At 33.5% G+C, this 22,466-nt stretch overlaps 2 protein-coding genes across 2 annotated transcripts; both read left to right on the forward strand.

Annotated features, from left to right (window-relative positions):
* The first annotated feature begins 9,768 nt into the window (after positions 1-9,768).
* On the forward strand, positions 9,769-12,516 carry LOC135149672 (uncharacterized). Its single transcript, XM_064085458.1, has 4 exons — positions 9,769-9,804; positions 10,330-11,040; positions 11,522-11,702; positions 11,795-12,516. The coding sequence occupies exons 1-4, from the start codon at positions 9,769-9,771 to the stop codon at positions 12,514-12,516; spliced, it is 1,650 nt and encodes a 549-aa protein (XP_063941528.1).
* A 3,282-nt stretch (positions 12,517-15,798) lies between these two features.
* On the forward strand, positions 15,799-22,426 carry LOC108200950 (uncharacterized). The gene is made up of 3 exons (XM_017369224.2): positions 15,799-15,902; positions 19,073-19,786; positions 20,572-22,426. Exons 2-3 carry the CDS (start codon positions 19,073-19,075, stop codon positions 22,108-22,110), a joined length of 2,253 nt encoding a protein of 750 aa, XP_017224713.1. The 5' UTR covers positions 15,799-15,902; the 3' UTR covers positions 22,111-22,426.
* Positions 22,427-22,466: the final 40 nt, after the last annotated feature.

The raw sequence follows: 22,466 nt of genomic DNA on the forward strand, positions 1-22,466 counted from the left end.
CAATTAAGTTAAAAATACTTTTGCTAAAAATTAGCTTAAGTAAAACTTAAACACAAAGGAAGGCCTAGCATATGTGAAGAAAAACGATTTGATCTTCTTAATTGTACCCAGAATTCAGCGTTGTAAAAAGCAGGAGGCGGACTTAATCGGTGAAATCACACGACAAGGATTAATCAGGGATTTAACTAGATTGATCGGGGATTAATAGGATGATTAATTGAATAATCAGATATTTAATCAGTTCGACGAGTTACGGAACAGAGATTAATCGGTGACTAATCGTGATTAATCACTGACTTTTAGAAGAGAGTCATAAATATAATACATAAACATATTTTGCACGAACAAAAAGAGTAAACATAAACACCTAGTATCTCCATGATCAAGTAAAGCATAGAGAAAAGTATAAAACCCAATGGTAGTTCTGCATAACAGTTTTACCATCTTGAAAAATAATAATTATAGTTATTTCGAATGAAAGTTAAAAAAAATACTTTTGCTTTAACTCTCACTTGAGAACACATATTCAATTTTAGGACTTAAACAAAGAAGACCGTCGATGTGTAAAAAAATAGGATTTGATCTTCCTAATTGTATCCATGAGTATAATACCAAACCAAAAACAACATTAGCACCACCACAGTTTAGATAGGTTTCGAAGAGGCAGGTATGCATGAATATTCAGATACATTCACATGAATTTTAATAGTATGGATTTAATTTTATATGATAATATTAAGGAGAATCACTTTAGTTGGAGAACAAAGCAGTACAGAGGTTCCAAAACATATACTAAACAAAGACATGGGACACATCATTTTAAAATTATTTTTATGTTGAAAACAACACTTTCAAGGCCAAATGTGACTGAAATAAAATAACCATAAATCGTTGATTTTTATAACCCAATCTTTACTTTGGTGTACATTGATCTATAGATGGTTCTACTATATCCATGGATCATATTAGCGACTCCCTTAATGAAACACTTGGTTAGTATTTTTGATTTATAGCATACTAGATCCACAATCCCGAGAGATTCTTTCAGTAAGCAATTTGACTTAGTTGTCTTGTGAACCCAAGCATATGTATAGAGAAACGAGAGATGTATAAACTAAAAAAGAACCACATGTAAAAGATTTAAGGAGGAGTTATAGATTGAGTTTTCAAAATAAGTACTACACGAGGACAATGCCAAACTTCCTTAGACAATAAGTTTTATGTTAGAAACAATAGTTTTACTAATTTTTGAGGCCAAACATGACTTAAAGAATTAAATAATTAATTTTTCGAGCTTAATTGGTACTTCGTCAGGGATTAGCTTCCACATAACTACACTGATGGCTCGTATTCACCTATCTTAGCATCTTATTTCTACACATGATACTTAGAAGCATTTGTAGTGTAATTTGGCTTAATAACCACTACAATGGTGCAGAGAAATGATGAATTTTGTCCGGGAATATTAATATCACGTTACTGACGGGAAATATATCTCTTAGGTATCTCCATGTTATTTAGAATGATATATCTGTGTAAGAATGCGTCCCCCGGCTTTGCATGCTCCTTTCTGCTATAGAGATTCTAGCATCTAAGGTTTAATCCAGTTTCAACGATTTCAAGACCATAGCTGGTTCCCTTCTTCTAAACAAACACAGGCTCCCTGCTATCTGCTAAACAAATATGAGCTCTATTATGCATTGTTATTCATAAACTAAAATTACTGATGGAGCATGACTTATTTGTTTTGTTTCACAGGAATATCACACTGTTGATCCTCAATCTGTAATAGAGCATATATGTGACAATATGTGAAAGATTCAGAGAGAAGAAAAGACACGGGCTGACAAGAAGATTCCGAAAGATGGAGAAGAATACAATATATGGTGTTAGCAGTGAAGTTTGCTACCCTTTTTATGTTTTTGAACCGTGAACTTGTAACTATGGTGTTAGTAGTGAACTTTGCCATCCTTTGTATGTTTTTGACGACGAATTTCGCAACTCTTTTGTTTATGAATGTTTAATATAAGCTGCAACTTATGGTTTTGTAAGTGTACTTGCATTAGTTTCATTTTCAATTCATATGGTATTGCAGAGGATATTAGTCTATGTCTGAAGTATGTAATTTATGACTAAGTTTATCTGTCAGAAGGTTTGTATTATTATTTTAGTACGAAAATAAATTTATGTTTTTTTTTTCATTTTTAATTGTAAATTTTGGACGGACCTATTTGTCAGATGTTCAATTTATTATTATAATAAGTAAGTAGTGGGTCCCACATTACCTTCCAACAAAACTGTAACTTCCTACGCAATTCAGAAATTTTGACTACAAGTTTTCCGACAGAGGAAGAAAGCATATTTCTGACAGAATATAGGCTAAAATGGCCGTCAGAAATGCTTGAATTTGGTGTACTGTATAGAAGAAGGCTCAATGCACTTTTTGGCTATTATTTTGGTATGATATTCTAAAGGATACAAGGAGCTCTGGGTTGTACCATAAAAAAATCCATACCAACTCTTGAGCATTGTACTTCTAAAACGCTTGTTGTCAATAACAATGGCAGACAAGTGTGGTAATTATTATGAGTTGCAGATTTCGAGGTAGAAAGTAGAGACTTGTAACGTATGTGACGTGATTTTTTGTATTAACTTGTACTCCCTCTGTTTTGAAATATAAGTTGTTTGACCAAAATAGATAATTTTGTGATTGGAATGTATTGATGACAATTGAAAACGCTTGTTGTCAATAGCGGTGGCAGACAAGTGTGGTAATTATTATGAGTTGCAGATTTCGAGGTAGAAAGTCGGGACTTGTAAAGTAGGTAACGTGATTTTTTGTATTAACTTGTACTCTCCCTGTTTTTAAATATAAGTCCTTTGACAAAAATAGATAATTTTGTTGGAATGTATTGATGACAATCGAAAACGCTTGTTGTCAATAGCGGTGGCAGACAAGTGTGGTAATTAATATGAGTTGCAGATTTTGAGGTAGAAATTAGGGACTTGTAAAGTAGGTGACGTGATTTTTTGTATTAACTTGTACTCCCTCTGTTTTGAAATACAAGTCGTTTGACAAAAATAGATAATTTTGTCGGAATGTATTGATGACAATCGAAAATGCTTGTTGTCAATAGCGGTGGCAGACAAGTGTGGTAATAAATATGAGTTGCAGATTTTGAGGTAGAAAATAAGGACTTGTAAAGTAGGTGACCTGATTTTTTGTATTAACTTGGATCTGTTTTGAAATATAATGCTACATTCAAAGTAGAACACTCGGAAAAAGGAATCCTCATAAAACACTTTATTTCATTATGTTTGATAAAATTGCCTAGAAGCACATTCATGTGTGTAGAAGCAAATTATATTTGTAAAGAACAATTTTGAATATGTTGAAAAATTAAATGCAAAGACATTTATAGCAAAAAAGATTTGGATTTTCACTTGAGAGAAAATTCTACAAAATTTGTGTGATTGATGGGCAAAAAATGATGGAAAGTATACTTTAGATCAAGACTATTTAAGGAACTCGAGATTTAAATTTAAATTTAATGAATTTATTTTATGATTTTATCTACAATATAAGGCAATTTACAATTTACATTGTTGGTTAACATGACTAATAATTGACTTTAATATTATTAAAATAATACTTAAAGTTTTGAATTATTTATTTATGTACTAAAACTTAATAATTTTCCTAATGAGTTGATCGTGCTGGATTTATGACAAAAATAGATAATTTTGTCAGAATGTATTGATGACATCGAAAACGCTTGTTGTCAACTGCGGTGGCAGACAAGTGTGGTAATTATTATGAGTTGCAGATTTCGAGGTAGAAAGTAGGGACTTGTAACGTATGTGACGTGATTTTTTGTAATAACTTGTACTCCCTCTTTTTTGAAATACAAGTCGATTGACCAAAATAGATAATTTTGTGATTCGAATGTATTGATGACAATCGAAAACACTTGTTGTCAATATCGGTAGCAGACAAGTGTGGTAATTATTATGAGTTGTAGATTTCGAGGTAGAAATTAGGGACTTGTAAAGTAGGTGACGTGATTTTTTGTATTAACTTGTACTCCCTCTCTTTTGAAATACAAGTCGTTTGACCAAAATAGATAATTTTGTGATTGGAATGTATTGATGACAATCGAAAACGCTTGTTGTCAATTGCGGTGGCAGACAGTGTGGTAATTATTATGAGTTGCAGATTTCGATGTAGAAATTAGGGACTTGTAAAGTAGGTAACGTGATTTTTTGTATTAACATGTACTCCCTCTGTTTTGAAATACAAGTCGTTTGACAAAAATAGATAATTTTGTCGGAATGTATTGATGACAATCGAAAACGCTTGTTGTCAATAGCGGTGACAAACAAGTGTGGTAATTAATATGAGTTGCAGATTTTGAGGTAGAAAATAGGGACTTGTAAAGTAGGTGACTTGATTTTTTGTATTAACTTGAACTCCCTCTGTTTTGAAATATAATGCTACATTCAAAATAGAACACTCGTAAAAAAGAATCCTCATAAAACACCTTATTTCATTATGTTTGATAAAATTGCCTAGAAGCACATTCATGTGTGTAGAAACAAATTATATTTGTAAAGAACAATTTTGAATATCTTGAAAAATTAGATGCAAAGACATTTGTAGCAAAAAAGATTTGGATATTCACTTGAGAGAAAATTCTACAAAATTTGTGTGATTGATGGAAAGTAAACCTTAGATCAAGACTAATTAAGGAACTCATGATTTAAATTCAAATTTAATGAATTTATTTTATAATTTTATCTTCAATATAGGCAATTTACAATTTACATTGTTGGTTAACATGACTAATAATCGACTTTAATATTATTAAAATAATACTTAAGATTTTGAATTATTTATTTATGTACTAAAACTTAAAAATTTTCCTAATGTGTTGATCGTGCTGGATTTATGACAAAAATAGATAATTTTGTCGGAATTAATTGATGACATCGAAAACGCTTGTTGTCAATTGCGGTGGCAGACAAGTGTGGTAATTATTATGAGTTGCAGATTTCGAGATAGAAAGTAGGGACTTGTAAAGTAGGTGACCTGATTTTTTGTATTAACTTGTACTCCCTCTATTTTGAAATATAAGTCGTTTGACAAAAATAGATAATTTTGTGATTGGAATGTATTGATGACAATCGAAAACGCTTATTGTCAATAGCAGTGGCAGACAAGTGTGGTAATTATTATGAGTTGCAGATTGCGAGGTAGAAAGTAGGGACTTGTAAAGTAGGTGACCTGATTTTTTGTATTAACTTGTACTCCCTCTATTTTTAAATATAAGTTGTTTGGGAAAAATAGATAATTTTGTCGGAATGTATTGATGACAATCGAAAACGCTTGTTGTCAATAGCGGTGGTAGACAAATGTGGTAATTATTATGAGTTGCAGATTTCGAGGTAGAAAGTAGAGACTTGTAAAATAGGTGACCTGATTTTTTGTATTAACTTGAACTCCCTCTGTTTTGAAATATAATGCTACATTCAAAGTAGAACACTCGTAAAAAGGAATCCTCATAAAACACCTTATTTCATTATGTTTGATAAAATTGCCTAGAAGCACATTCATGTGTGTAGAAGCAAATTATATTTGTAAAGAACAATTTTGAATATGTTGAAAAATTAGATGCAAAGACATTTTTAGCAAAAAAGATTTGGATATTCACTTGAGAGAAAATTCTACAAAATTTGTGTGATTGATGGGCAAAAATTGATGGAAAGTAAACTTTAGATCAAGACTATTTAAGGAACTCGTGATTTAAATTTAAATTTAATGAATTTATTTTATGATTTTATCTACAATATAGGCAATTTACAATTTACATTGTTGGTTAACATGACTAATAATCGACTTTAATATTATTAAAATAATACTTAAGGTTTTGAATTACTTTTTTATGTACTAAAACTTAATAATTCCCCTAATTGGTTGATCGTGCTGGATTTATGACAAAAATAGATAATTTTGTCGGAATGTATTGATGACATCGAAAACGTTTGTTGTCAATTGCGGTGGCAGACAAGTGTGGTAATTATTATGAGTTGCAGATTTCGAGGTAGAAAGTAGGGACTTGTAACGTATGTGACGTGATTTTTTGTATTAACATTTACTCCCTCTGTTTTGAAATATAAGTCGTTTGACCAAAATAGATAATTTTGTGATTGGAATGTATTGATGACAATCAAAAACGCTTGTTGTGAATAGCGCTGGCAGACAAGTGTGGTAATTATTATGAGTTGCAGATTTCGAGGTAGAAAGTAGGGACTTGTGAAGTAGGTAACGTGATTTTTTGTATTAATTTGTAGTCCCTCTATTTTTAAATATAAGTCGTTTGACAAAAACAGATAATTTTGTCGGAATGTATTGATGACAATCGAAAACGCTTATTGTCAATAGCAGTGGCAGACAAGTGTGGTCATTATTATTAGTTGCAGATTGCGAGGTAGAAAGTAGGGACTTGTAAAGTAGGTGACCTGATTTTTTGTATTAACTTGTACTCCCTCTATTTTTAAATATAAGTCGTTTGACAAAAATAGATAATTTTGTCGGAATGTATTGATGACAATCGAAAACGCTTGTTGTCAATAGCGGTGGTAGACAAATGTGGTAATTATTATGAGTTGCAGATTTCGAGGTAAAAGTAGGGACTTGTAAAGTAGGTGGCCTATTTTTTGTATTAACTTGAACTCCCTCTGTTTTTAAATATAATGCTACATTCAAAGTAGAACACCCGTAAAAAGGAATCCACATAAAACACCTTATTTCATTATGTTTGATAAAATTGCCTAGAAGCACATTCATGTGTGTAGAAGCAAATTATATTTGTAAAGAACAATTTTGAATATGTTGAAAAATTAGATGCAAAGACATTTATAGCAAAAAAAGATTTGGATATTCACTTGAGAGAAAATTCTACAAAATTTGTGTGATTGATGGGCAAAAATTGATGGAAAGTAAACTTTAGATCAAGACTATTTAAGGAACTCGTGATTTAAATTTAAATTTAATGAATTTATTTTATGATTTTATCTACAATATAGGCAATTTACAATTTACATTTTTGGTTAACATGACTAATAATCGACTTTAATATTATTAAAATAATACTTAAGGTTTTGAATTACTTTTTTATATACTAAAACTTAATAATTCTCCGAATTGGTTGATCGTGCTGGATTTATGACAAAAATAGATAATTTTGTCGGAATGTATTGATGACATCGAAAACGTTTGTTGTCAATTGCGGTGGCAGACAAGTGTGGTAATTATTATGAGTTGCAGATTTCGAGGTAGAAAGTAGGGACTTGTAACGTATGTGACGTGATTTTTTGTATTAACATTTACTCCCTCTGTTTTGAAATATAAGTCGTTTGACCAAAATAGATAATTTTGTGATTGGAATGTATTGATGACAATCAAAAACGCTTGTTGTGAATAGCGCTGGCAGACAAGTGTGGTAATTATTATGAGTTGCAGATTTCGAGGTAGAAAGTAGGGACTTGTGAAGTAGGTAACGTGATTTTTTGTATTAATTTGTAGTCCCTCTGTTTTTAAATATAAGTCGTTTGACAAAAATAGATAATTTTGTCGGAATGTATTGATGACAATCAAAAACGCTTGTTGTCAATAGCGGTGGCAGACAAGTGTGGTAATTATTATGAGTTGCAGATTTCGAGGTAGAAAATAGGGACTTGTGAATTAGGTGACGTGATTTTTTGTATTAATTAACTCGTACTCCCTCTGTTTTGAAATATAAATTGTTGACTTTTTGTCACACACTTTTAAGTCTTTTGACCGCATAGTTAAAATCTTTGAAGTATTTTAATTTAATTATATGCACTTTTATGCTGTACTCTTCAATATATCATCTCTCTTCCCTTCTCTCTCAACTTTGAACTTGAGCCTGTTTACAGCAAAGGTACTCTCACTTGTATCCACTTATAATAATACATGTATTATAGTTGCTCGTCCTCATGTTCCTGTGATCTGCCCATTTCACTTATATCCACTCATGTTGTGTTTCTTGACTAATTTAAATACTGTTTTTACATATATTTGTGTGTTTGTGTGTACATGTGATATATACATGTAATATATGATTGTGTAAAACACTTTATGTTGGTTGTTTTGGTGAAATCTAAGGTGTTTAATTTGACCAGATCACATTGGAATATTTCAAGGTATGTAGAACACTCTTTCATCGAATTTATTTTGTGTTTTTGTTTTTGTTTGTATGTATATTTTTATGTTCTTTCTTGATTATGATTACGCTTCAATTTTGGGTTTTCAGGGTATGAATATAAAGGTATGTTCTTTTAAGCTTAATTAGTTTAGTTTGAGTTACTTTCCATGTTCATGAATGGATCCAGGCGAATATCAGAAGACCTCTTTTTGGAATGCTACCACAATATTAACTAGATAGTATAAATGAGTCGATATACTTGCGAAAGGTTATTGTTTGGTTTGGGGAAAACTCATTTCGGATTTGATCCGGTTCATAAAGAAAATCTATGTTGGACACATTTTTGAGGATCGATTTAATTATAAACCGGCCAAACTTAATTATGGTAGAGTCTGGCTTGATAGTTGCAAAACAAATTCGATTAATATGCTAGTGAATAAGTCCGTGAAGTAGTTCGGGACTCGTGAACACATGTGGGATATACGGGTGCATTAGTTGTTCATAACCAAATTTGATAGGCTTAATATATGTAAAATTATTAAAATATATAATGTACTCGTAATAAATTCTTAGTAATTAAATATATTGATTGAAATATCTTATATGTTATACTAAATGATATAATTACTTATTAAATTGGTCTAGTACACCGTTTCTATTTACTAAATAATAAAAAAAAATAACATATTATACTTAATATACTTAGTTGTATAATATAATGATTATACACAATTATGTAATAAGCTCATGGGTTATTCGTAAGTAAGCTCGTGAGCACAAGTTCACGAGGAATTTATTTGTGGGCACAAATTCACAATAAGCTGGTGATGTTCGTGAAACATATATGTCACAAGTTGTTCGTGAATGGTTCATGAACAACACTTTTTCTTAATGAGCCAAACTCAAACATTTTTTTTTGCTTGATTTAAGCTTAAGATTGAGTTAGAGTTTGATACTTTTTTGATAAATGATGCATGATCATTCTAGAGTTCAGCTCGAGTTTGCTCGTCCATACTATTTAGAATAGTATACCGCGTGATGATGATCAATTATGTATAGATGTTAAACATCACAATTTATTGCATTTAACATAATGTAATGCACAATTTAAATAAATGAATGACCATTTTAAAAAGGAGATTAACGAGTGAGAACACTAATAATGTGACGGCAATGGCTTGAATTTAAAGTGATACATACCATTATATATTTTATGTTAAATCTATTTTTAATATAATTTTCAGTAGGCAAGTATTTTGACAAACGATAACTGTAATTTAAATTTGTGAATATTTATACACCATGTAGTCTATTTTTGATATAGCTAGGGAATGTAATGCACAATTTAAATAAATGAATGACCACTTTAAAAAGGAGTTTAATGAGTGAAAACACTAATACTGTGATGATAATGGCTTGAATTTAAAGTGGTACATACCATTATATATTTTATGTTAAATCCTTTTTTAATATAATTTTCAGTAGGCAAGTATTTTGACAAACGATAACTGTAATTTAAATTTGCGAATATTTATACACCATGCAGTCCATTTTGGATATAGCTAGTGGCCAGTTGGTAAGTATTATTGCAAATGTTAATTGCATTTTTTTTTCAAATATTTAGATCATAACATACATGCCTCCTTGAATTCTCGTCTTCTTATAAGTAAAGAGAAAAAAAGAGTAAATTTAATATTATTCTCATTGGTAAATATCTAAAACGAATCAACTCTTATTTGGTTTAATATTATCCTCATTGGTTTTTTAAGGGTGACGAATTCTTTTGTTCCTTTTAAGGGTTTTTTGACGAGTGATATATATGACCCTAGCTCTTTTATGTTTCACACCCTTGGTGAGTTTGTGTATCATGATTGTGACAACAGCGTTGTAGAACTATTAGACTTATGGTGTTCAACACTTTATACTGGAACTATTAGACTTATATCCCAATGCTTAACCTGCATAGGCATCCAATTTTGGGCTCGGTTGGTTTATAAGAAATACATAACATTGAATTGATGTTCTGTATCATCTTAGGTTAAGTACATAATACTGTATTTTGCTTCTACATAATGTAACAGTCAGCAATACTTTTTATCAGATGGTGTCAGCTGAACTAAATCAGAATGGGGATAATGCTGAGAACCTATCTCCTGAGCAGTTGCTTTCTGTAGATTCTTCTGATGCACATGGTATCTTCGGGGAACCAAAAGTGCTTCCCCGTGTTGGTGATGACTACCAGGCTGAAATTCCTGCTGTTATCTTTGGACCTGAGTATGATAGCTATATGAAGAAGCTGGATGATGCTGAAAAGAACGATCACGTTCCCTTGGATTTTCAGCTGGGATTGCCGGTCCCAGTCAAGTGGACCAAAAATATCAACAAAGAGAATATGAGAGATGCAAAGCAAGGATTTTATACTCAATCAAATAATGCACCTTCGCTATTTGGAAGCGTCAGAGAGACAAACGATCAATACCAAGGGTCCTCTTATTCTTTGGTTCCTGAGGTTTGTGGTGATTCTTGGAATGATATTGAAGAAGCAAGTTTTCTTCTAGGTTTATATATCTTTAAGAAGAACTTTGTGCTGTTGGAAAGGTTTATCGGAACTAAAAAGATGGGGGATATATTGCTATATTACTACTCAAAATTTTATAAGTCCTCTGAGTACAATAGATGGTCAACATCCCGCAAAGGGAAAAGTAAAAAGTGTGTATCTGGCAAATCGCTATTTAGTGATTTGAGGCGACAGGAAATACTATCTCGTCTGCTTTCCCAGGTGTCCGAGGAATGCCAGAAAGAACTAATAAAGGTAATCCATCAACTAGAATCTCTGTTTTCTTATTAGAAGTTGTCAGTTTTTAAGATGTAAATAGTCATACATTTATATTATCCTGCAACTGAACTACTGAAGGGCATATAAATCATGCAAAAGTTTTCCTTACAACACTATTTAAGTTAAACCTGTAACTTACACTATCATGAAAAATTAAGCTGATGATTTTCTGGTACCTATTTCATCGTAACATTTATTCCTGCTCAAGTAGAACCAAATATGTTGTGTTTAACATATTTAAGAGTTCGTGCACGGACTGCAGATACTCCAGGAATTTAACACTGCTTACTGTCTCCAAAAGATGTTTTAGTTTCAGCTTATTTTATTTGGTGAATCTTATATATGTGAGTGATTTCATGTCAGAATTGATGATTGTCACCGCCTGGAAATATAGGTGGACAAATCTTATAATTCTCTTTTATGGAAATTTCATGTTTCTTCTTTGCTCGACTGGCAGGCCACCAAAGCATATGAGAAGAACGATGAGAAGAACGATACATCACTAATCGATTATGTATTCTCTATAAAGTCCATGGTTGGGATAGAGACTTTTGTTGAAGTAGTTTCCATTGGTAAAGGCAAGAGAGATCTCACAAACAAGGTCATTGCGCCTGTGCAGATACCAACTGGGGAAGCATGTTCCTTCCTGACTTGTACTGAGATTGTCAATTTTTAACTGGAGGCTATCGGTTGACCAAAGCTCAATCCAGCGATTTATTCTGGATAGCAGTCTGGCCGCGTTTGTTGGCAAGCGGATGGCACTCAGAACAGCCAAAGAAACAGGCTTGTGTTCCAGGTGCAAAGGATACCCTGGTCTTTCTTACGCCTGCTGTTGAGAAGTTTTCAAGAGGATTGCTGAAAGGAAAGCATTATTTTGTCTCTGTTATGGAGGTCTTGGTCAAAGTTGGTTCTGAGCCAGAGCTTCTCGAGCCTCACGCTGAATATGATGAAGGAGAGAAGGTAGAGGAGGATGGCTGCATTGAGGAGATTTCTGACAGCAGTTCCGACGAACCAGTGAAAAAAGTCAAGAATCTGAAAACTTTGTATGATGACCAGCAGGCAAGGAAGCCAGTGGATATTCACCTGAGCCAAAAGCAGAAGCACAATGATCTTGATACTTCAACTTCAGTTCGAAAAAAGTATAGGACTGTAGCTTCTTGCTATAATGAAGAGATAGGTTCGGGCAGGAGTACTATTCCATCTGTCCTGGAATGTGGTCATCAAGCCAATGTTTGTGGCTCAAATATTTATGATTCAAATGACAAAAATTTTACTCCACAACAACCTGTAAACTTTCCAAACACCTCTGCAGACATCAGTGTTCCTGAGCAGCCTGCTATCTTAAACCCTCGGAGACAGAGTACTAGGAACAGATCCCCAACGGCAAGAGCACTAGAAGCCCTGGTAAATGGAGATTTGACAGAAAGTTCAGGGAGGAGGCGGAAGGACTGAGATGCGCACAAGACATTAGGATCAAGCTAGCCATGAAGAGGTGGTAGCACCAGGGTTAAAAATAAATGATGTCCATAGGACCATAGCTGCAGGATATGGAATTGGTGATGTGATTGATAGCGGTAATCATAGGTGGTTTCTCTCCAGCACAAAAAAAAAAAAAATTGGTTTCAACTTTCAAGAGTAGACTTCTTCTCTTTTTCCAGTATAAAGGATTTTGAGGAGCTATGTTCCCAGCTCAAAGTACCAGTTTATATCAAATGCTTAGATGTATGCACTAGATGGTCTTATAATCGTATATTTGTGATTATATTTAGGAGCATGAAGCACTTGCGCAGAAATTTATGGAGAGGTTCTCCACCTGGTTTTTTCTATTTCTTGTGGTTCACCCATCTTTACCTTGATCATTTTAAACCATTCACATTGATAACGGAGCATCAGAAATTTCTTGATTTAGCACCGCGATTGTACTTGGGAAGGATCTATAGTAAAGTAATTCCTGCGAAGTTTAAAAATAGGATTTTGTCTAAACGCGTAAAACAGTGCTGGAAGCTTGGGTCATGTACAGGCTAGTAGAGTATTTGCACAACTCTAATGATCTCATGTAAAAAGTTGATCTACAAAGCACTATGCCAAACTTAAATTATAATCTCGTGCTAGCCTGCAGCAGAAGGATGAGCAGAACAGAGATTCTTGAAATGCGCAGGGATCAAATGTTCCTCAACCTCTGACCTGTTATGAGGAAGTTTTAGCAGAAGGATGAGCAGAACAGAGATTCTTGAAATGCGCAGGGATCAAATGTTCCTCAACCTCTGACCTGTTATGAGGAAGTTTTTACCCAAATTAGCCACAGGAATGCTTTGAAATGCGCAGGGATCAAATGTTCCTCAACCTCTGACCTTCGTGTCCTCAACAAATTCTGAGAATATTGGGGGTCATAGGAATCGAACTCGAGTCTCCCGAGAACCTGGCTGATACCATGTTAAGTGGCCAATTCTCCTAAAACCTCGAGGTGTTAGGAGGAGGGCTTACGAAGATCATATTCTAATAATCTTGCACACTCTTACTGAGAAAATAACTACATGTCAACAAATCCGGAAAGTTTAGCGAGAAGTCTCATGAAACATCATACCGCAAAGTTCACTTGTTAGTCAATACATGTATTAAAGTCGTTGACACAACGTCTAAACATATATTGAGAAGTGTCTTGTATCAAAGTCAACAAGTTATGTAGAGAATATAACATAGGGCCTGTTTGTTTAACCTTGTGCTTCTCACTTCTGTTTTCTTCGCCCGCTTAGTAACTAAATAGAAGCACTTTTAAGAAACTGAGAATTTCTTTTCCAAACACTTTATTAACTTAATACATTTCTCACTTCTAATCCACTTACTTATTTTAAGCAATAAGTCACTTTTTTAAAGTTTAACTTTATAGTGAATCCGAAAAACAATATTGAGAAGTCTCATCTCATATAGTGAACTCAAAGTTTGTTAACCCTTTTTGTTACTAAAACTTGGGTTAGTTAAGAATTAACTATTCCAGTTGGATTTGAGTCGAGTCAAGTATTTTGTGAAAATTCAATTTTTCTTTGAAATTAAATTAAATCGAAAAAATAAAATATTTCTTGAAGATCCAAACATACAGATGCTTGCATATAATCATTTCAATGATGCTACATATATTTTAAGAAATAAAAAATATATTTCATGTGACATTTTAATAGCCAACTACTAAAACTACTATTACTTTAAACATGTTTTTACCCTTTAATATTTTATTTTATTTCAAAATAATTCTTGATGATCCAACTGTACGCAATGCTAAGATTTACATATTTTAATGATGCTAAGAAAATGTCAAAAAGTAAATTAAATATTTGATGTGAAATTTTAATAAAATTACTACTAATTCAAACAAGTATGCCCCAGGTTGAGGTTATATTATTTATCAAACTATATCTTGAGAATTTAATCGTAAAAATTTTATGATCTACTTATTTTAATGATGTTAGGATTATATCAAATATGACGTAAAAATCATATATCAAAATCCGTATTTTGTTACACATTGAAAGTTGAATATTCATATATATATTTTTTTTGACAAGTCAAGTCGAGCTCGAATCCATCACGAGTCGATCTCAAGATCACTAATACTAATAATACTTAAACTCGAGTTTTTGAATGAACAAATTTCTTATTTGAACTCGACCTCAGTAATAAATCAAGTCGAGTAGAGTTTTAAATTAGTCGAGTCGAGCCAAGTTTATGCGCAAATACCTCGACTCGTTACAATTCTAATTGCGTATATGTTGAAAAATTAGATGCAAATTCATTTGTTACAATTTTTTTCTCCAATATTCACTTTAATATTGTTGAATATAATAATTAAAGTTGTAAATTACTTATTTATGTACTAACAATAATAATTTTTTTAATAAATTGATCATGTTGTATATGTGAAAAAATAAGCAAGTTGTTTAAAATGTATATATTGATGACAATAAAAAATACTCATTATTAATTAATATGATGACGGACAAGTGTGATAATTATTTTATTGATAGTGGTGACAGACTATTGTGAAAACTATTATGAGTTCCATTAAAATTTAAAAATCCAACTTTTGTACTCACTTCTTTGATATATTGTTAGTATTTTTTTTATAAAATCCAAAAGAAAATTATAATCTGACATAGATTATATATTCACTATATTATATTTTATCAAAAAATTTAAATATAATCGAATAATACTCTAATTACATATATAGTTTTTCATACATACACCTCCACCTAGAGATGTTCAAAAAATCCGAAATCTTAAATCCGATCTGATCCGATCTGGAAAAAAATCTGAAAAATCCGATCCGAAAAAAACCCGGTCTGGCCCGGCCCGGCCCGAGGGCCTAAAACAGGCCTAATATTTTCAAAAAAATCCGGATAAAATCCGGATTTTTGAAAAATCCGGGCTTTTTATAACTAAACCGGGCCTAGTATTTTTGGAAAAGCCCGGCCCGGCCCGGCCCGATTTTTAAAAAAGCCCGGTCCGATCTGGTTTGAAAAAAATCCGGATTTTTTTGGCCCGGTCTGGATCTGGTCCGAACAGATCTTTTGTGCATCTCTGCCTCCACCACATCATTTATGAACATAATATTTCAAATACGAAGTTGATTTTATAATTTGAAAATATTTTATGCTGCCTAAAAATATTAAATTCGAAAAGCATTACACGACCTCTTTTTCATACCGTTTATATATACAACACAGTGTATGCATTTTTATTCTATACTCTTCGATATTTCTCATCTCTCTCGCTCGCTATCTCTCTCTCTCTCTCTCTCTCTCTCAATCTCTCAACTTCATACTGAGCTTGCTTACATAAAGGTACTCTCACCCTGCATAATAATACATGTATTGTAGTTGCTTGTCTTTAGAGTCATGTAATCTGACCCATTTTGCTTATATCCACTCATGTTGTTAACCAAGTTAGATACTGTTTTTACATATGTTTGTGTGTACATGTGATATATACATGTAATATATGATTATGTGTAACCCACTTTTATGTTGGTTGTTCTGGTGTGATTTAAGGTGTTTAATTTGACAAGATCACATTGGTATTCAAGGTATATATGTAGAACACTCTTATATTGATTTAATTTTGTATTTTTCTTTTTCCTTTTTGTTTGTATGCTATGTTTTGATGTTCTTTATTGATTATGATTAGGCTTCGATTTGGGTTTTGGGGTATGAATATAAAGATGTGACCTTTTGAGCTTAGTTTAGTTTGAGTTGGTTTCCATGTTCATGAATGGATCTGGGGGGCAGTGGCGGAACCAGAGGGGGGCTAGGGGATGCTAGAGCCCCCCCTAACCTCGAAAAAACAATGTATATTTTTTTTCAGCCCCCGCTGAATTAGTGTGATGTCAGTATAATTTTTTTTAGCCCCCGCTGAATTATAAATGTCATAGAAAGGGACTTATTCGAAAAGAAAATGCACTTAGTCCAAAGAGAATCTAATTAACAAATACATTCAAACTGAGAGCAACTCCCACAAACTCCTTAACTTTTCTCTAAAAATAATATAAACAATCAACTCTTAACTATTTAAGAAGTAAATTACACAATATCTCCAACAATATTTTCTACATGCGCTCTCTATCTATTTCTGCTAGGAGTTTGTTGGAGTTCATTTCATCTCCATATTCTTCAAATTTAGGCTAAAGAGCCCATATGAAGAATCTTATTTCCCAATAGATGGATAACCGTTTTACAGAAGGAAACATAGAGTTACTACTTTATATTTGCTCTTTGGATCCTAGGAATTAATTTTCTGCCTTGGACAATTTTATCCGAAGGATATCTCTTTACTAGACCTGGAGTTGTTATCAAATGAGTTAGACAAGTTTATCTATGATGTATTGATGTGTGAGCGGATAAAGATTAATCTGGACTTCAAAGTACAAAAAATCTTTAGGTCATGACGGTTAAGACACACAGACACACTACTTATCTCTTAGTTTATCTTCTGGTTGAGTTAGCTCTAGTTTTACCCGTTATCATTGCTATTGCTGAGAGAGTTTTTTCCGCTATAAAAACGATCTAAGACTTATTAGGGTGATAGGATGGGAGATGCATGACTGAATGATAGTATGATGATATATATTGAGTAAGCTATTTATGCAAGTATAGATGAAAAAATATTTCAGCCCCCCCTAACTTTTAGTCCTGGTTCCGCCACTGCTGGGGGGATATGGGAAGGCCTCTTTGTGGAATGCTACCAAAGTACTAACCAAATATCGTAAATGAGTCGATATACTTGCGAGCTCAGTGTTTGGTTCGGGAAAAACTCATTTCGGGTTTGGATTGGTTCATTAAATGAGTCGGTCTTGGACACGTTTTTTACGATTGATTTATATATGAGCCGAACTTGATCATGGAAGAGTCCGGCTTGGTGGTTCGAGAACAAGTTCGATTAATATGCTGGTCAATAAGTCTGAAGCATAGTTTGTGAACATGACTCGTGAATATATGTGTTCACAAACTATGCTTTTCTTAAAACTATGTTACATGCTATATAAATATTAGTTGTTCATCATGGCCAAATTCGATAGGCTCATATATGTGTTCAATTATTAAAATATACTTTGTACTCGTAATAATTCTTAGTAATTGGACTACTTTGATTGAAATATCTTATATGTTCTATTTATTATATTGTTTTAGTGGATAGTTGTTATTCCTAAATGATAACAATATATAACATTTTAATAGACTTAGTTGTATAATATAATATAATGATCATATAAAGTTCTTGAGCACAAGTCCGCGAGCAATGTATTTGTGACCACAAATTTGTAATAAGCTCGTGACGTTCATGAGCACAAGGCATGTTACAATTTGTTCACGAACTGTTCCTAAAAACCACTATTCCTTAATAAACCAAGCTCAGACATTTTTTTGGGCTCGACTAAGCTTAAGCTCAAGTTACAGTTTGATACTCTTTTGATGAATGATACATGATCACTCTAGAGTTAGGCTCAAGTCAGCTCATCTATACTATCTGAAATAGTGTACCGAGTTATGAAGAGTTACTTATAGATGTTAAAGATCATGATTTATTGCTTTCAGATGTTGCGTGTTTAACAGAAGGTAATGCATAATTTTAATAAATGAATGACCACTTTGAAAAAGAGTTTGATTAGTGACCAAACTAATACCGTGACAGCAATGGCTTGTTTTAAAGTGGTTCATACTATCTTGTGTTAAAACTATTACTATTTACATGCAGATCCATTTTTGATGTAGTGGCCAGTGGGCAAGTATTTTTGAAAATGGTTATTGCAATTTTTTTTGCAAATATTTAAATACCATTAAAATCCATTTTTGATATAGTGGCCAGTGGATAAGTATTTTTGCAAATGTTAATTGATTTTATTTTTTTTGCAAATATCTAAATAATAATGTATACATGCCTCCTTGAATCTTGGTCTTCTTATTAGTAAAGTAAGAGAGTAAATCAGATAGGCTAAAACATGTAAAATGAGTCAGCTCTTATTTTGGTTTAATATTTATTCTCATTGGTACTACTGGGCTGAAAAAATCGTTTCTCCCTTCAAGGATTTTTTGACCAGTGATTTGTCCCTCTTTTATGCTTCACACACTTAGTGAGTTTGTGTGATAAGATTGTAATAATTGCATTGTAGAACTATTGGACTTATGTTGTTCAACATGTTATTTAGTAAATATTTACTGGAACTAGTAGAGTTGTGTTATCCCAATGCTTAAGTATTTCATTACTGTAGTGAATGTTAATGTTGTACTTTCTAGTTTTTGAACAATGACTTGCTTACTTTAACTGCATAGGCATCTAGATTTGGGCTCGTTTGGTAAGAAATAAACTGTAACTACTGTGTCTTTAACTTGATAGATGTTACTTTTCCTTCAGATAAAAGGTCATAATATTGGATTAATATACTGCATCATCTTAGGTTTAGTACTTAATACTGTATTTTGCTTCTGCAAAATGTAACAGTCAGCAATACTTTTATCAGATGGTGTCAGCTGAACTAAATCAGAATGGGGATAATACTGAGAACATATCTGCTGAGCAGCTGCTTTCTATAGATTCCTCTGATGCACATGGTGTCTTTGGGGAAGCAAAAGTGCTTACCCGTGTTGGTGATGACTACCAGGCTGAAATTCCTGCTCTTATCTCTGGACCTGAGTATGATAGCTATATGAAGAAGCTGGTTGATACTGAAAAGAAGGATCACGATCCTTTAGATTTTTGGCTGGGATTGTCGGTCCCAGTCAAGTGGACCAAAAACATCAAGGAGAATATGACTATGAGTGATGTGAAACAAGGATTTTCTACTCAATCAAATAATGCACCTTCGATATTTGGAAGCTTTAGAGAGACAATTGCTCTATACCAAGGGTCGTCTTATTTTTTGGTTCCTGGGGTTTGTGCTGATTCTTGGAACGATATTGAAGAAGCAAGTTTTCTTTTAGGTTTATATATCTTTAAGAAGAAGTTTGTGCAGTTGAAGAGGTTTATTGGAACTAAAAAGATGGGGGATATATTGTTATATTACTACTCAAAATTTTATAAGTCCTCTGAGTATGATAGATGGGCAACATGCCGCAAAGGGAGAAGTAGAAAGTGTGTATCTGGCCAGTCATTATTTAGTGATTTGAGGCAACAGGAACTACTATCTCGTCTGCTTTCCCGGGTGTCAGAGGAATGCCAGAAAGAGCTAACAAAGGTAATCCATCAACTCGAATCTCTTTTTTCTTATTAAACATGGTCAGTTTTTAGGATTTAAATAGTCAAATATATTTATCATCTGTCAACTGAAGAGCATATAAATCATGCAATATGCTTCAGCACAAGATCATCTATTTGCCAAGGCAACAATGATTGACGCCATGAAGTTTATGTACACAGCTTAACCTTTTTTGTTGCTGTTTTTTTTAAGACATATTTTCTTAACTTTTTCATGAAAAGGTTTTCCTTAGAATTGTAGACTGACAGGCATTCCCCGGATAAGTATTTAAGTTAGACTTTAACTTAGAATATTGTCAGAAATGGTTCATTTGGAGATAAATTAAGCTGATGATTTTATGGTACCTGTATCATCGTAACATTTATTCCCACTCAAGTAGAATCAAATATGTTGTGCTTTTAACATGTTCGAGAGTTTGTGCACGGACTGCAGAGTGCAGATACTCTGGGAATTTTATTTTGTTGTCACAGTAGCTATATAAGCAACAGTAGTCCAAATTCCTCCAAAGCGTTTATGTATTTTGCTAGTCAACTTTCACATGCGTACATTATAAGATAAGTCAAAAAATTAATGTAACCTAAGGGAGTAAACCTCGACACTGCTTAATCCCTCAAAAAGATGTTTTAGTTCAACTAATTTTGTTTGGTGAATCTTATATGTAAGTGATTTCATTTCAGAGTTGATGATTGGCGTCGCCTGAAAATGTAGGTGGACTACTTTTTTTTTTATGGAAATTTAATGCTTCTTCTTTGCTCGACTGGCAGGTCACCAAAGCATATGAAAAGAAGGATATATCACTAATCGAATACGTATTCTCTATGAAGTCCATGGTGGGGGTAGAAACTTTTGTTGATGTAGTTTCTGTTGGGAAAGGCATGAGAGATCTAACAAACATGGTCATTGCGCCCGTGCGGATACCAACCGGGGAAACATGTTCCTCCCTGACATGTACTGAGATTGTCAATTTTATAACTGGAGGCTATCGGTTAAGCAAAGCTCAATCCAGCGATTTATTCTGGGAAGCAGTCTGGCCACGTTTGTTGGCAAGAGGATGGCATTCAGAACAGCCAAAGAAACAAGCTTATGTTCCAGGTGCAAAGGATACCCTGGTCTTTCTTACTCCTGGTGTTCAGAAGTTCTCAAGAGAATTAGTGAAAGGAAACCATTATTTTGTCTCTGTTACGGATGTCTTGGACAAAGTTGGTTCTGAGCCAGAGCTTCTCGAGCTCCACACTGAAAATGATAAAGGAAATAAGGAAGAGGAGGATGGGTGGATCAAGGAGATTAAGGAGCAAGAAAATTTGAATAAAAGACGTCAATGTTATATGCAGCTTCAAGCTCCAATTAGTGATATGGATGACAGAAAAGTTACCATTGTTGATACAAGCCTTGACAATAGAAAATTTCCCAAATTCAGAGAGTCGAGAACTCTGCCAATGGATATATCAAAAATAAAAATTGTTCGCAGAGACAATGATCAGTGTACTTTCAATGCCTCAACTAAAAAATTAGATTGTGCTCATAACATGTTAGTGGCTCAAGAGACAAATTCCACCACTCATGTTAAGATTACCTCAGACACGGGAAAGATTTTTGACAGCAGTTCTGACCGACTAGTTCAGATCCATGGTTCAGATTCCATTAAACCAGTGAAAAAAGTCGAGAAGCATAAGAAGTTGTATGATGACCAGCAGGCAAGGAAGCCAATGGATATTCGCCTAAGCCAAAAGCAGAAGCGAAACGATCTTGATACTTTAACTTCAGTTGGAAAAAGGTATAGGACTGTAGCTTCTTGTTGTAATGAAGAGATAGGTTCGGGCAGGAGTACTATTCCATCTGTCGCAGAAATTGGTGATCATGCCAATGTTTGCTGCTCAAATATTCATGATCCAAACAACAACAAAGTTTCTCAATTAGGTTTATCCAAAGATAGGATGGCCACCAGTTCACAAAAAGAAAGCCCTTGTTGGAGCATCGGAGGTTCTCTAGATGATAATTGTCTTGATCAAAAAAATCCTCAATCCAGCATGTTAATTGGCTTGAACTCGCCTCAACAACCTGTAAAATATCCACACAGCGTTTTCCTGACAGTTTCGACAAACATGCAAGATGATATCACGAGCACACAACAAGATGTCTTCTGTGCACCCAAAACCTCTGCAGACATCAGTGTTCCTGCTCAGCCTGCTAACTTAAACTCTCGGAGACAGAGTACTAGGAACAGACCTCCAACTGCAAGAGCACTTGAAGCCCTGGTAAATGGAGATTTGACAGCAAGTTCAAGGAGAAGGCGGAAGGAATGAGATGCGCACAAGACATTAGGATCAAGAAAGCCATGAAGAGGTGGTAGCCCCAGGGTTAAAAACAAATGATGTCCATAGCTGCAGGATATGGAACTGGTAATGTGATTGATAGTGGTAATCAGATGTGGTTTCTGTCCAGCAAAAAAAAGAAAAAAATTGGTTTCAACTTTCATTATTAGACTTTTTTTTCAGTATGAAGGATTTTCTGGAGCTATGTTCCCAGCTCACAGTATGATTTTATATCAAATGCCTACATGTATGTACTAGAAAGTCTTATAATCATATATTTCTGAATATAGTTAGGAGCTTGCAATGCACTACATTACTAGTTCATATAGAATAACAATAAGGTGAGG

Source organism: Daucus carota, chromosome 9 (genome assembly GCF_001625215.2).
Source record: "Daucus carota subsp. sativus chromosome 9, DH1 v3.0, whole genome shotgun sequence".
Classification (NCBI taxonomy): Eukaryota; Viridiplantae; Streptophyta; class Magnoliopsida; order Apiales; family Apiaceae; genus Daucus; species Daucus carota.